At 30.9% G+C, this 17,204-nt stretch overlaps 1 protein-coding gene across 2 annotated transcripts in view; it reads left to right on the plus strand.

Moving 5' to 3' along the window:
* Rme-8 (receptor mediated endocytosis 8) overlaps positions 1–17,204 on the plus strand; it is a 175,301-nt gene that overhangs the window by 129,899 nt on the left and 28,198 nt on the right. For both annotated transcript variants that reach the window (XM_087168523.1, XM_087168524.1), the window contains 4 exons: positions 4,700–4,874; positions 10,974–11,065; positions 12,372–12,477; positions 16,668–16,742. In XM_087168523.1, the coding sequence (XP_087024649.1) occupies positions 4,700–4,874; positions 10,974–11,065; positions 12,372–12,477; positions 16,668–16,742 (448 nt within the window). The remainder of the gene's footprint in view (positions 1–4,699; positions 4,875–10,973; positions 11,066–12,371; positions 12,478–16,667; positions 16,743–17,204) is intronic.

Genomic DNA, 17,204 nt, shown 5'->3' on the forward strand with positions numbered 1-17,204 from the left:
TGCAGAAACATTTTTCTTTTGAGAAGGAAAAACTTTTTGTTTTCCTTTTTGCTGAAATTTACATGTAAAACTTCATTCATGCATTTAGATAATAACTTTTTGACACTCTCAATTTACGCCGATATTATAGTAAACCGATGTAATGTTTCAATTGCATTTCGGCAGTTATTAATATTTATTTTCACGCAGGTTTTAAATATCCCGATATACTTAAAAGAATATGGAAAATTTGAATCAGGCATTTGAGAATTTACTTTTAAAGTCAATAATTCTATTGAATTTTTGGCCGTTATTGCTATTGATTTCTCCACTGTTCTTAAATCTGATATTTTTGTACGATATTATTTATTACGACAACTTAATCTTGAATCGAAACTCGTATTTGACTAACCCTTTTTGAGGAGTCTGATTCACATGATTTTGTCAGTCTTTTTTACGGCAATTACAACTACAAATTTCATGGCTTTTATTTATTTTCCTGTTATTATGATAATTATTTCTGAACTGCAAAGGAAGAAATAATAAGTGCGTTCCAGCCCCCCCAACCTCCAAACAAAATGCAAGAATATCACCCATACTATTAGAATAAAATATTCTATGTTCAATTAAAAATTATATATATCTTTTTCTTTTGTAAACACAGCGTTTTTGATATTTTAAATTAGTAATATGTATGTTTGTTATTATTATTAAAGTATCTTGCAGAAAGATATTAGGGCTAGAGTTTTGTCGCAGATAGTTCAAAAAAATTCTGCCACCGGGCAAAAACATTGTAAATGAAGTACGAATGAAGACATAGAAATCAATAATGCAAATTCCCAATATTCAGTACAAATTGACAGCATTGGCCATCACTATTAATTTGATACTATTTGTGGTTTTATCCTCCCCTCCTAACCTGTCATCCCACTCCTTTAATTGAAAAGTAGCATGATTATCTACTGTCCTTCTAAAGGTCTCTTAAAGAAAGTCTCTAAAAGAACTCTTACCTTAAAACTGACTCTGTTGACCTCGCTAAAATCAATCCTTAAATTGCTTAGATTTCATGTAAATTTGAGTTTAAAGTCTTTTTCTCCTCTGTAAATAAACTAACCATCACTAACCTAACAAAAATTTTAATAATGATTAAAAACTAGAACATAAAATAACTAGCGTTTCTCAAAAATTTGAATTCTTTAAAATTTGATTGCTCAGAAACTATTCAACCGATTTTGCTCAAATTTCGTATTTTGCCCTGCAGAATTACATTCTTTAAAATGTTCACATAAAGACAAACATTTAATGACGTATGTACATGTCACTTCAAATATTTTTTACTATTTTTATATAAAATAATAAATATTTATTAAAATTAATATAATTCTTTAGATAAAAGAATTTTATAATTGTGTGCAAAAAATTTTACTTTCTTTAAAAAAAAACTCGATATAGGTCAAAATACACAAGTACTCTTACTTTTTTTATTATTTTGTTTATACTTCTTTTGGAATATGAACTATGCTCTATATTCTACGACTTAAATGATTTTTTGTGCAAGTTTTGAATCGAGACTCCTGTGGCAGAATTTTTTCGAGCTTTCTGCAGCAAACTTCCCTAGGACTAATATTTTGCTTTAAGATGCTTTTAATTATAACAATTACTAATTTAAAGATAACAGAAACGTTGTGTTTACAAAAGGATATTATATTTTTTTAATTATATAGGCGATATTCTTACATTTTGTAGGCGAAAGAATACACTAATTATTTTCTGTTTTCGAAATTTTTAAATCATTACACAAAGCAAAATTCGTAAATAAATGAAAATGTTCGTACATAAATTAAAAATTGTAAAATCCGGGCAGTAACTCAGAAAATAAAGATCACAAATTACGAGAAAAGGACTCTTTAAAATAGAAGTACTCAAATAAGTGTATGTAAAATAGTGTTCTTTAAGGAAAAAAAATGATAGAAAGGCCATCATTTCTGGAGCAAACTATCTTTTAAACTTTCATGATTTCAGAATTTTTTTATTTTATATTAATTTGAAATTCTAGCTGAAGCCAGTCATTACCAATTTTTTGAAAAATCTTAAATGAGAATTGAAAAATCATGATTATTTCTTTCCTCTCTGATATGCAAGAAAGACATCTTTGGGAAAAAAATCTTGCTGGAAAAAAAATTTTTAAAAGAAAAAAAAAAACATTTTCGAAAAATTATGCAGAAAAGAAAAACCAAAATTTTCCCCTTCCCAAATGAAAAATCTTTTGGCAAAAACTCTGTAATGTTCTGCGACAATGTCGCCGCAATTCTGCCACAGGGAATTGAGACTATTCCTATTAAGAGAAAATCTATATTGATTACTGTACAGTTTCCAGGAATGGAGAAATTATTAATATTTATTAAGATTAAAAAATCAATCATCTTTCATAAAAAAAGTAGAATAAAGAAATTTTTTTTCCAATTAAAACCTTTTAAATTTATTCTGAAACAATGTGTTTCTTTTAATCCTTAATATTCTCAATTCATTCCTCTCATCAAGTTTATTTTCTTTTCCTTTCACTGCTCTTGATTTTCAACAACTCTTTTAAGCGGACCTACTTTTACAAGATCAAATAATCCCATTTCGTGAATTATTATTATTATTTTTTTTTAATAGAAACCTGTCAAGTTGACCTTTGTTATCAGAAGATGAATTTGTCCCATGTCATAAAAGAAAGTGGAAATAAGTTAAATTTGTTGATAAGTTTTATCAACGACTGTTTTACCTTTTCTTAAGTTGACCTAAACATAAAATGTTGGCTAACTTTCTATGCTGTTATGTTTTAAACTTTCCAATTAAGTAAAATAGCATAAAAACTAACCTATACCTCTTTCTGATATTGACCATGTGGAAAAATTATTACCGTGCTTTTGCAACAACTGGGTTTATAAATATAACGAACTAAATTTTAAAATGTTAAAAGGGGTGTAATGCTAAATTTTCTAATAGTATTGGGAGTACAAATTAGTTCGGTCCATTTTTTTGTGGTCAAAAATGCATTTATTTCAGAACAAAATGAATGAACAGATTAATCAAAGTATTGTCCATCGCTTTTTCCCATCTCTGGGGCAATTTTCGAACTCCATCTCGAAAAAATTTCTTGTCTTTTGAGGCGATCCAAGTTAGGAGCCAATTCTCAATTTCTGCAAAAGAAGTGAACCGGTGACCTGGCAAATCGTGCTGCATCCGTCGGAACAAACAGTAATCAGAAGGAGCAATGTCCAGCGAATACAGCAGGTGCGGTAAAATATCCCTCTTGAGCGTTTCCAAATAATTTTTTACTACTTTTGAGACATCAGGCTGACCATTATTATGCACAAGAATAACTTTGTCATGTCTTTGCTCGTATTCCAGCCGTTTTTCGCGCAATGCACAGCTCAAGCGAATCAATTGTAGCCTGTACCGATCGCCTGTAATGAAATCCCCAGGTTGTAGCAGCTCATAATATAAAATACTATTCATCATTCACAATTCTTTATCCACCATTCTTGAAATGTCGAAAACATTCCCAACATGATTTATTAGTTGGAGTATTGTCACCATAAACTTCTACAAGCATTCGATACGCTTCAGCTGCACTTTTCTTCCAATTAAACCAGAAACATAAAACCTCCCTCAAATGCTGCTTCGTTACCACAAAATTTGACATATTCAACAAAGTAAAAAACAGGGTTTTTCTATGAAACGCAAAACAATGTAAACTGAATATTATTTTGACAGATGTTTAACCTCTCTGAAACCATCTGTCACTATATAACATTCATAACAGCAGAGCCATCTTTTAAAAGTGGACCGTACTAATTTGTACTCCCAATATATGTGTTTTAGTGTGTAAATGTAAGAAATTATTGTATTACATTGTTTACAAAATGTTCACAATTAATATTATTTAAAGACTGATCAATTTTAAATTTTTTTTAAAAATTGAGTATAATTTAAAAAATAGGGAACCCTTACCTACAATAATAATACTTTGAAACTGTAGAAGAATGTTCCCTGCAACAGTGTCTTACCAACATCTTATAAGCATTCTGTAATGTTGTAGAGAAACTTCTGCTAATGAATACAGCCTAAATATTTTACACATTATTGAATGAAGAAACCTTTTTATTAAGACTGCACTCAAACTAGAGATTATTTTTGTAGTGTATCTACCACTACAAAAATACAATTCCAATTCACAAGTATATAAGACACGTTAGCTCAATTCTACGAAGGGGTACCTTTTCATAGATGGATGATGACATTTTTGAGAACACTCGCCCCACATTGGTGACCCGTACGTGATGTGCCTACCTTGACAGAAACTCCCCAGTTGACTTGTGGCACTATCCACCTCATCATGCTGCCGCTACTCAGCCTCGAAATGTTTACACTCTATTGCTAATGGCAACACGAGAGCTTAAAACAGCTCTCCAGGCTTCTCACAAAACAGCAGTGAATCAGCTAGTGGTATACCATTCATCGAACTCCATCACAGATAAAATTCTGGTGGGAAGGGTGTGATACCTCTAAAAATAAGATTCCAATTCACTAGTATATAAAACATGTTAACTCGATTCTATGTTGAGGTACCTTTTCATAGATGATTGTTGAAATTGTCGATATCCCCACAATCTTTTTTTTCTTCAGTATAGTAGGATGCTTTTTTTTAAATGAGACTACCTTTTCTTTTCAGAATCCAAAGCACTTCACTCTGGAACTCTTAGATTATTTGTGTTCTCAAGCGCAATACCTTTATTCCCTCATGTCCCTTCAATCATCTGGTATTAAGACTGAAACCAACCAGGCTCGGCTGAAAAGTGTTGAAAATGCTCTTCAAGCACTTAGTAATGTTATAAAGAACAATCCAGGTATTGAGACCCTATGTTAATTATTATAAATTAGTTATTAAAGTTAGCTAAATTTATGTTAATTATTATAAATTAGTGTAATTAAGTTATAAATTAAGAATAATTAAGTTAAACAAACGACAGAAAAAAATCTTTTTTATTGCTGCACGGATCCTAATTAGGATTTTTATTTTAGAAAGTTCTCAAAAATATATTTTTGAGTGCTTAAAAAGTACTTAAAAGGTGTTTATTTTTTGTTGAAAAACCTGGCTACGCACCCTGATCAAGATTAAGGTTGAGTAATAAAATTTATGGTTTTTGTAAAAATCTATCTTTTTCTAGTTCTTAAGTATGCTGTAAGTTTAAGTATGTTTTTAAGTACGCTTTACTTAAAAAAGTTTTGTGAAAACAAATCCTAATTTTTACCCAGCTCCAAGAATTGAAACTTAATCTTCTCTTCTAATTGAAAAGCAAAAAAAAACATAAACTCAATTATGAAATGCTGTGAGCAAAATGAGTAGTCCAAATGTATTGAGCTAAAAAGGCAATCGGGGCTTCTTTTAATTGTACCTAAAACTAGCATTGATTCTGAGTAATTGAATTAATTTTGTTATTTAATGATGAATAATAAAAGTTCAGAGTTTATTTTATAATTTGGTGCTTTTGCCAAGTGTTGCATATTTAACAGTAAAGGAATTTACTTCTGTTCAGTAGTACCTTCACAAGTTCGACTTTAAGAAAAAGTGGTAGTTTCACTATTAAGAAAACAAGCTCTCATGCAAACGCTATTCTCTTTGCAATCTATGGAAAGGAAGGGCTTTTTTACCAGCTGTCTTTTAAGAAAAGGTAGCACGTGTTCGGTCGGATGGTGCAGTGTGGTAAACCCAACCGGTCGCTTACGCCGTATCAAAACGAGCTTTTTTTCACTGATTTTTTTAAATGAAAGGGTGATGCTCTCCCTCTTCTTTACTTTATTTGACTCTAATTTACAGGAAGTCGAAATTCGAACATTATCTTAAACACTATTGTAAATTTATTCTAACAGACCTTTATTTTTTTATGAACCATTTTTTTTTTCTCTGTGAAACTTTTTTCTGTTTGACTCAGTTGACAGTTTGACCGCATAATTAAAATAACTTTTCGTACTAGTACTGTTAAATGCATGGTTTTATTAAATTCAAATTGAAGTTTAACTGTGGACAATGATTTTTATGGATTTTGTAATTTAGATACAATTTTTAGCCCAAAATTTACAATAATAAAATTGTTTTTTGATTATATGGGGTACAATATATAGAAATTTACCATTCCTAAATGACTTTTATTTGTAGTGACAATTTTTGAAAATATTTTCTTACCATATTTTTGAGTTTTTTTTTTTAATCATGTCCATGGACAATTAAATGGCCTTGTGTGCCTTCAAAACTGCATCCGCTATCTCGAATACATCATTGCTGTGGAGGATCTCACGAAGTTCTGAAGCCAGTGGTACCATACCCAGCTGTCAAACATATGGGGTAAGGGCTGGGCACTCGAGAATGTCATCCGGGGTAAGTTGGATATCGGTGTAGTTCTTGCAGGGAATATAAGTTCTTACTTTGTCGGGAAGAATTTTCATCCCTTTAAAGTGGTTTGTTCTTAGTCTTGTAATTGTTGATGTTAAGATTCAGGAACAATCAAAGTAGAAGTCTGTATCTTGCAACTGCATTTGCGCCTGCAAACGCAATGGTGGTGCAAGGTTGGTCGACACCTCTGCCTTCCTTAGCGAAGGAGTCCGCACACTCGTTTCTCTCAATATTCACGTGCGTCGGTGTCCATTGCAGCAAGCAGGATTTCCCTTTGCCGTGCAAGCCTTCAAGTAGGACATTTATAGCAGAGGTGATGTTGGTTTCACCGTTGTAAATTGCCTCTAAGGCCACTTTCGAGTCACAGAAGATTACCAATCCCTCAGTTGGGTCTGAAATCTCCTGATTGGTCATATAAAATGTGAGTGCCTCCTTATTCGCAAGAAGTTCACTGGTAAAATTTGAAGCAATTAAACCTGTGTTGATTTTATGCATATATTTATCTCAATTTGGAAGAAGATGCCAGCACCTCCTTTGTTGAGGGATTTATCAGATGTGCCGTCCATATATACACCCCGGGAGAACTTCTCTTTCGCCTCAAGGCCTTAGTGTAAGTGGGTCTTCTTTTTTCGAGCATTGGTTGTAGGAGATTCAGATTAATCTTCGTTTCCTTCGGTGGCTTTCTGGGAAAAAGAGGCTCCTGCAAAAAGTCCAGGGTAGAATATTAAAACTTCATTTGGCTCCTGATGTCTCTATCAAGTTGGAGCGTTGAAGATCTTTTAAGCCTTTTCGTACCTTTCCATTCGTTGAACACTCTGGTGGAGACATTATCATTATTGTAGCAATTTAGTTTGTGGGTGAACTTGATAGTGGCCAGATTACACCTGGACTCCATAGGAGGCAGACCACATTCCTGTTCGGATTTTTCGTTGTTAGTTGTAGAGACTGCGCCAATAATATTTTTTGCTGCACAATGTTGAACTAAATCTAATTTCAGTTTGGAAGTGGCGGAAGCCGAAGACCATATTGGGCAGGGCTCGAAAAAACTCAGAAATTTCACCCGTCCCCGAGGACGGCTTGTCCAACAATGCACCCGTCCTCCGTTGAAACTAACCAGTCGCTTCGAAATAAATAAAAATATAATTTTCTCCTATTTATTACAAACATTTATATAAATTGCACAATGAATTAATCGTCACAAGGATTACATTATACAGTAATAAAAAAAATACTAGGTTATACTAATACTAATAGTAACCTAGTATTTCTTTTATGAAATAATTTAAATGACAAGGGTCAAGTTATCTGGAATGTCAAGTTATCCGAGGGTACTGCGTTTTTTAAATGAATCAAATATGACGTTTGCCAGTTCCACAATCAAGCCAATGATTTACAGAGGTTTCTGAACAGAAATCTGAAAGGGGTTTTCCATTTAGGTAGATGTTCATAATTGCTTTTAAAGCTTCTTGTTTAAGACCAGTACGTATTGTGTTTTTTTGTAAGTTTATTGCTGTAAAGCCCCTTTCAACCGCTGCAATACTCCCAGACAGAGAAAACATCAATATATGCGCAGTATGTTGCTGTATTGTGGGTCATTTTGCTGCCTTGTAACTTACAAGACTCTTTGTAAGATAACAAAAATTGAAAATGTATCACGAACATTAACGGGAAAATGGCCGTCCGCGCGGACGTCGGATTCGAGAAATTCGTTGTCCGCGGAGGATTTTTGACCGTCGCGGACGGGCTGTTTTTCGAGCCCTGATATTGCGGCAGCATATTCAAGTACTGGTCTAATAATGGAGCAGTACTCACTTTTTAGGGGTTTAGGTCTTGATCCCCAAGAATTTCCGCAGGACTTTCTAGGTAAGTTTAATTTTCCAAGGGCTTTGTTAGAAGTTTGTTCAAGCAAAACTCGGGATCTAAGGTAACGCCAAGATGGATAGGGAAGAAAACCCTTTCGATGTTGAAGTCTTCAATGTTAATGTTGCATTAAAAGAACCTCTTTGGCCTATGCCGATAATGTTAAAAAATTCCGGATTTTGTGTTACCCCTTTTATGAAAATCCCGCTTGATGCGTTTTTCTACAAACAGATCAAATTAATTTTTTTTTATTCTACAACTCTCACACAAACTTTTTTGTAGTTTTTTGAACAAGAAAAACTTGCTTTTCAGCTGTATGGAGCAATTCTTGCATTCTTTCTGTTCCATTTGTTAATAGGGGGGTGGGTAACAAGCATAAAAACTACAAAGCATAAAACAATTTTACTTGCAAATGTAAATCAAGAAGCAAATTTGCAAAAAATTGTTAGTATTGAACGAGTTGTAGATGAAATTGTAGCTAAAAACAAAGAGGAAGTGAAGATTAGTAATCTTTTCCATTAATTTAACTGGTAGGTGTCGATTTTTAAAAATATGCATAGATTTTTCTTAATCCCGATTTTACGTTATTCCGCTTCGAGCGTTTTTTATCGCTAGTCCGACCAAATTAATTTTTATACCCCCCCCATTAATTTTTTTTCTTCCCATCTGCACTGGGGAATCATACTTCTGTAGATCCTTGTAAGAGATTATTCACCGTGTGGTATTCGCTATCGCCTTCTTTGGTAAAGGGAGGGGAGAATGTACCTTTTTGTAAACTGTTTTTTCCCTGCATAGTTAACTTTTTAAGTTAATATTGATCTCAAATTATAAAAGTAGACCATTGCAGAAGATAAAAAGAGGAAGAGTAAAACTGAAATTTTAGGAGATGAACTCAACAAATAGAAGCTCAAAATGTAAATAAAAAAATTCGTCAGGTAGGCCGCCCTATTAGATACGCCACACGTACCGAAATATATCTCTATCCTTCACTAAAAAAAAGTAAAGAAAGTTAATTATTAATTGGAATTATTTGGAGAAAATATTAATTGGAATGCAAAAACGATTAGAATGCAGCTATTTTTTATTCAATAATAAATGTAATCATTTAAAAAATAATCAGAAGAATTTAGTACATTATAACTCAAAGCATGTTGCATGTCGCTCAGAAGATAGAGCGTTTGTCTCCCAAAAAAGTATTAGATTTATTTAAAAAAGTTTTAGAAATTCAACTTACTGAAAAATTATGCTTATTATTTTTTAACCCATGCATGTCAAGAATACTAGAATAATAATTTCCCTGTTGAAATTTTTTTTAAATTGCCTAAATGCTGACAAATGTTCTTTTCTAACTATTCTTTAGGCTGCATGGATATCAAGTTTATTTCTCTTCTAAGAATGTGATATTTGACTTAAATTTTGTATGTCAGTAAGTCTATGTCAGGTTTTTGATTATTTGCTGGTAACAAAGCACTTAATCATCAGTTTTCTATCACCGAGTTACTTAGACTATCATCCATAAAGAAGAATTACTTCTATAGTAAAATCTATTCTTCTCCTCTATTACCAAGAACAGAGTTTATCCTATATGCAGGGCCCGGCTTATACTAATTGTTGCCCGGGGCAAAAATATTTTGGGGACCCTCTACGTCACTACCTCAGTAATGAAGAATCGAACTTTATGGGAGTATTTAAATTTTGCACCTCATTATAGATATATAACAAGAAAATTTACTAGAACCTAAAATAGCTGTAAAGTCCCTCCCCCCTGCAATGGTCAGACAAAATATCGTTCTGTCCATTTTATTGATTTTCTGACAATTCTATGTCCATTATTGAAGGGATAAAGCGCATCTGAAGAGTCAAAATTTGACAAAAATGCTATTTAAATTTATAATTAGAAAATGTAAAGCAATGTTATTTTAACTAATTTATTATTTTCCTTCCATTAACTGAATTAAAGATGCATAAAACAGTCAACAATGGGATAACTGATTGTCAACTTTGACAACTAACTGTGAAAATTCATATCCTTGCTGACATTAGGGCAGAATTCAGATACGTTTTCGCAATTATGATGGCTCAATTAAGCCAATCAGAAGCCCGTATTTTTGTAAACATATCGCATTTTGCAATATGTAAAAATCGGGCTTTTGATTGGCCGAATTTGTTCATCTTTATTGCAAAAATTTAGCTGAATTCTGCCCTAGAGAGCCATGGATTTACGAAATATAGATTTTTTGTGTTCATACAATAGATTAATGAAGAAGCTAACATAAAACTGACGGATTTCACACTGTACTCATATTTTGTCTAAAAGGAGTTCATTAAGGAAGAAAACTTAAAATAAGCTTTCTTTTTGATTTGGGGGGCCCTCTCTGATGTGAAGGCCCGGAACAACTGCCCCTGCCTTAGTCAGGCTCTGCCTATATGTTAAAAGAGAGCAAACACTTGTCTATCTTATAATGACTGTGTCATATGGGGCACTTTGTTGATTCTTCTTATTTCTCTGACTTTGCCGACATCTCTGAAAATATTAAGTTTTTTTAAAGGTTGCATTTTTTAATATATTATTTAGGGGCAAAGGATTTATTGTTCGAAAGTATCCTCTGTTATTAATTGAAAATGAACTTCTTAATATACATTTCTTATGTAGTTGTTTTTTTAGTTTGTAATAATTTTAATAAATTATATTTAGGTGTTGAAATGCAGTGCATTGGTCACTTTAAACTTCTTTTTAGCTTGCTTCGACTTGACAACTGCTCTTCTGTTCAGGCTTTAGCTATCGATGTAAGTATATTTTTAATTTTTACAGAAAAATATCTGTGGTTAACCTTACTAATAAACCTCGAAAAAGTCTCTTTTAAAATTGGCGCAGATACTAGCCATTAAGAGAATTTCAGTATCAGTTATTCAGTTCTACAACTCAGTTTTGTGAAAAACTCTCTCTTTTGATGTTTGTGATTGGAAACAAGATACTTGAAACTAGTTTCTGTATTATATGAAGAAAAAGGATAATGTTTTTCAACTTTGTGTTTTTAATTTTATTGCAGTTTATTTTGTGTATCATATAAAATTAACTTTTAAAATTATTGTTTCATTGGAAATATTGAACAAAATGAAAAAAAATAATAATTTTTGTAAAAATTGTACAGAGTGGCATATAATTGGATGGAATCCAATTTTATCCATTTCGTTATGTAAACAAAATGTTCTGACATAAAGTTACAATAATTGTACATTATAAAAGCAAAATATTCAGTGTTTTCGCTGAAAATAATGACATTAAGGGGAGTGAAAAACAATGAATGAGACGCAATTATGTGGAGCCTTGTAGCAAAAAAACAGCTGTAGAAAAATTTTATCCATATAAAGTAATTTAATTTTAATTCTTCAACTTTCGTTTTTCCAGTTGTAGAAAATAAATTTTAGAACTTAAAAAATATGTCTAAAAGCAATTTCCAATAAAAATAAACAAACATACGATTTTAGTCTATTCTTTATTGAGTATAATAAAATTTTAAAAAATAATCAGTCAAAAAATATTTTTCCCAAAAATAATTTTTTGAATATTTGGCCGAACATTAGACGAAACGGCCATATACCGAATAATGGCCACATATTAATTGATCCCTAGTTTTAAATTTAAATGTTCTTTTCATTTTATTGCTTATTTTAAAATGTATAATATATTTAACTAAACACTTTAATCTGTTCTTAGAAATTTTTTTCAGAATAAAAATGAATCTTTTCTATTAATTTCATCCATACTTAAAACTGATGAACAAAAATAAAATGGAAAAATTTACACTTATTAAAATTAGTAGTGAAAGGGCTTAATTTGTTAAGGTAGAAAGCAATTTTTTTAAGAACATTATTTTAAATTTGAAAATTGAGTTTTTTTTTAAAAAAAAATAACTCAAAAATGCATTACATAAATTCTGAATATTATAGCAAGTCTTAGGGCAATTTATCTTTAACAATGAACGATTTAATTCCTTCCTTCCATTGCATAATTATCACTCAATTCCAAAATATTTTATATGTAGCAATGGCCACCCACTTGTGTATCAAAATAGATTTTTTGTGTTTGTAGGTAATTGCTGGTGTTACTGGCAATCAGGAATGTGTGAATGATATTGCTGCTAGTGATGTTCTCGTTTATCTCTTACTAATCCTACATTCCTTCAAAATTACTTCTAGTAAGTAGAGATAGCCATTGTTTTTATTATTTCTTACTAAAAAGATTATTGTTTTTTTTTTAATTATTTTTTACTATGTATGAAATAAAATCAAAACAGTCAGTCTTTATATGTGATACCATTTCGCACTGGCTGCCTCTTCACTTTCGTTTCGAGGATAGAGCCCGAGTCTTCCGACTTGGCCGCTATAACATTGTGGCTGTTTATACGATTAAACCGATCACCGTGGAATGGTAAAGATATATTTATGTGATCCAAATACTTTTGAGAAGAAAAAAAAAGTGGAACATGACAGCGCATTATCAAAAACATTTAATTCAGATGAAAAATGCTAAGACAATATCCCATATTCTTTAAGTATATCACTTCTTATCCCTGATCATATGCATGGATGTTGTGGCCATTCAAATTTATAATTACAGTCAGACTTCTATTTAACGAACTTCCATTTTGCGAATTTCTCTATTTTGCGATTCCCCCCCCCCCCTTGAGGAACCAAGAACATTTTGGAAATTTCTTCGTAAAATAACCAAAAATATTTCAGAACATTTCAAACTTGTTAACACATTTAATGAGGGAAATGACCTTGAATTTTGTTCATTATGATAAAAATTAATAAGATTAGCATTGAAAACCACAGTTTTTTTTTTCAAAAAAATATGTTCAAAAATTTTTTGTATTAAAAAAATTTATTGTAGGGGAGGAATCTGAGTCTATACCCCCCCCCAGGAAAAATTTCTGGCTCCTCCCCTGAGTAAAATTTATTCAATGGTTTGCGTAGCTACGGTTCATGCTATTGCTATGATCACCCAAAACTCTCAATTGGCTGTACAATAAACAATAACAGTCAATTTTTAAAAAAAAAATCTGAATGCATTTAGAATGAATCAAAAACCCCAGAAAATATTTTATTACTTCCGTAAGAGTGCTAATTATTAAGTTATTTTTATTCAAATAGCGCTTACTTTCATTTTCATCTGAAACTAGAAGACGTCTGATTATTCAAGAAACTGACATCACCAGTACTCATCTGATACCTATTTACAATCGCTGTGCATTAAAAGCCATTTAGTTCTAGCTTTTGCTCTAATTTTCGTAACAAAGACTGTTTTAGATTGTAAATAAATATGTTAGAAGAAAGATTTAATTATACCCTAATGTAGCTTAATGAAAATGGGGGCTTAATATAATGAATTTTTATAATATCATTAAATTCCAATGCTGACTGAAATGTTATTAATAATTGATGGAATTTTATGACTCTGAATATTTGTAGTTCATTAAGAAAAGGTGAGATTGATTTATACATTATATTACCTATTCATATGAAGCTTTATAAATACAAAATGATACTATTCTTCAATTTTTTTAACCATGTTAATTTTTAAAAATATTTCTTTTTTCTTTCTTTTTTTTTTTTAAAGATTTTGTTTTATGCTTTAAAATTTCCATTTTAAGTGAAAGAAATGTTGAATTATTTTTTTATAATAGAATAGCTTTAGATATTAAAAAAATAATTAAAGTTATTATTTTTTCTTATTTATTCCAGCATGAATTTAATGTGGAGAATTATTTTTAGCATAACAGTTTAAGACCTTTTAAAAAGGTTCTGATCCCAGCAAAATTTGTAATTCTATCTATAAAAAAAAAGAAATCAGAAAAGCAAATACTGATTTTACTGATAATGTTGAATTAGATTCAGAATTATAGATCCCAAAATTACAATCAACATTATGAAGAATAGGAGCAAAATATTTTATCATTATTGAAATATTGCTTTAAATTTAAAAAAAAAAGGGAATTAATATATTTCAGTATTGTTTATTGACTTTATTTTAATTGCATTAATACATATAATAAGAGTATCAAAATCAAGAATGTGCTTTCATTTAATTCTACATTACAAAAACAGGAATTTTATAAAAAATAGTTTTTTATGATAGCAAAATTCACTCAAAGATTAAAAATGTTAAGAAAGGAAATCAATATTGCTGCCTATTTATTTATAGATTAAATAATAATAAAAAAGTGCGTAAAAATTATTTTTGTTTTGTATGAGCGTTTTTGATTCTTCAGCTTTAGTCAAACAAATACGTCTAACTTAATGATTCGCTGAAATTATAAGGTAAAGTTTAGTGAAATTTTGAGCATAAGCACTTAGATTATGGAATGATATTTTTCACTAGGCGAGATTCTTAAAAGTCGTGATTTGCTTTTTGGCAATACCAAATGCTTAACCTTCGATTTTTCTAAATATTTCAATTAATTTTTACATTAAAAATTTTTAATACATTAAATTTACTATTTTAGAACTTTGCAAGCACTAGGATAATTTTGCATGTACAAGAATAAGGTGATAAATTAACAATAATCGTTCTTTGCAATTGCTATATTGCATAAAGAAGAATTAAACTATATAAATAAAAATAATTTCTAACCACAGAAAAATTCCTATTTTCTCAAAGAATAATATCGCAAAAAGAATGAGCATTATTATGTATTTAAATATTTAATACATAGTAAAAAATAAAAGAAGCAGCATTAGTAAATAAAAAGAAATCCTTTAGTTCTAGTAAAAGAAATATATGATCAGAAAATTCTGAACACGCAATTTTGAATTCTGAACACGCGCTTTTATAAATATCGAAAAGTAGACTGTGAAATTTCTACTTATACATAAAAATTTCAAAAGTCTAATGAATCTAGATTTATAATAAGTAACAAAAATAATTTTTTATTTAAAATTATGAAATCTTAGTCATGCTATTATTCATAACCATTTAGAAATTTAAATTTTTATTAACAATAAAAAAACTTTAACGTACTTCTGATGGTCATATGTTAAGCAAATTTCGTATGAATCTATTTCATATTCCCTTTTTTTTTTTTCTTCATCATACTATTTACTACAGAACAGAACTTCATTATCTTAATTCATTAATCAGAATTACTGGAAACAGAAGTTAATGATACTTGTTACAGAAAATTACTGATTCTTATTAACATTTACAAGATATAATAATTGTTACTTTTTCTATCTTTAAGAACTAGACAACGAGTAAGACTTTTAGATAAAGTTTGATTAACTAACTATGTGATTATGTATAATATGATGAGGTAAATAATATGATGAATAAAAACTATGCACTAACAATAATTTAAAAGTGCTTATTATAAGTGAAAGCACCCTGTATAAAACAATAAATTAAAAGCGCTTGAACATTACACCAGAGATACCACAAGTTTTAAACTCTATTAAGCCTCCAACACTTAGATACTTTCAAATGATTAAATAAATGAACAATATTGTAACTTGAATGTCCCAAATGTTTTCGAAATTATTCAACCTTTAATCAAGTATCTGTAGTGTGTCTACCACTACAAAAATACAATTCCAATTTACTAGCATATAAGACATGTTAACTCGATTCTTCGTGGGGGTACCTTTTTATATATGAAGGTTGGCATTGTCGATAATTACTCTCCCCACGTTGGTGACCTTTGGACGTGATGTGAACACGCCTGCCTATCTTGACATAAACTCCCGCTTCGATTTGACAACGCCCACTTGGATGGATGTTTCATATTGAACAGTTGACTTGTGACTGTGACATTATTCACCTCCTCGCACTGTTGCTTCTCAGTCTTGATCACACACAATGTATACACTGTACTGTTAAAGGCAACACAGGAGCGACCATGAACTTAGTACAGCTCTCACGATCAACACTCAAAGAAAGGGGGGGGGATCTTAATAGCTCTCCCGGCTTCTCACAAAACAGCAATGAATGAACTAGTGGTTCATCAAATTCTATCACAGATGTGATTCTGGTGGGGGAGTATTGTAGTGTATTTACCACTACAAAAATACAATTCCAATTCACTAGTATATAAGACATGTTAACTCAATTTTATTTGGGGATACCTTTTCATAGATGAAGTCCCACATATCTAACAATGTGGTGTTTAGGTACTTAATCTTATATATATTTTTTATTTAAATAACTCATTACTAATGTCTACATAATTAACATTTTCATACCAGAATGTGCTTTAAACATTTGTCTAAAATCATGCAAAATTTCTAATTTGTACGTTCCATTGTTATTCTATGCAAGTGCATGTAACGATTATTTTCTGATGAGAAGACTTTTTAGTATATTTATTAACCTATTTTTTATGTTCTGTAGGTCAAATAACTGTGTTAGAAATTCTTTTACCGCTGATGTCAAATGGCAAATTAGTCAAAGATGCAATGAATAAAGGTAAGTTAATTTGCTGCTTTATATCATCTACTTTGATTTATATCATCTGCAGACTGCTAAAATTGCTGGAAATTACTTTTTGGAATAGATTTTCACGTAAATATAAAACGATGCTTTGAAGGACTGTAATTCATTCCTTTTATTTTATTTTATAAAAACCGACCCAATTTTTGCGTTTACGACTACTAATGTTCAATTCCGTAGCCTTGTGATTTTCATCCCAATCCAGAAGACTCCTGAATCAAGTGTTGGGAGAATTTTACCTTTGTGGAGGGCTTTTTTGATGGAACTCAACCGCATTTGAGAACCTCCTACGGTTAGCCTGACGACAAGGGGACTCTTAACTCATGATCCATCTGCCACTGAGGATATTTCACGTCAGCACTGTGGCTGGTGCAAGCCGGATTTGGTTTCGTATCAACAAAACATTACTGAGTTTCAAATCTGGTACGTCTATGGGGA

The sequence above is a fragment of the Parasteatoda tepidariorum genome, chromosome 7, assembly GCF_982258835.1.
Source record: "Parasteatoda tepidariorum strain Cologne lab strain chromosome 7, Ptep-v5.0, whole genome shotgun sequence".
Lineage (NCBI taxonomy): Eukaryota > Metazoa > Arthropoda > Arachnida > Araneae > Theridiidae > Parasteatoda > Parasteatoda tepidariorum.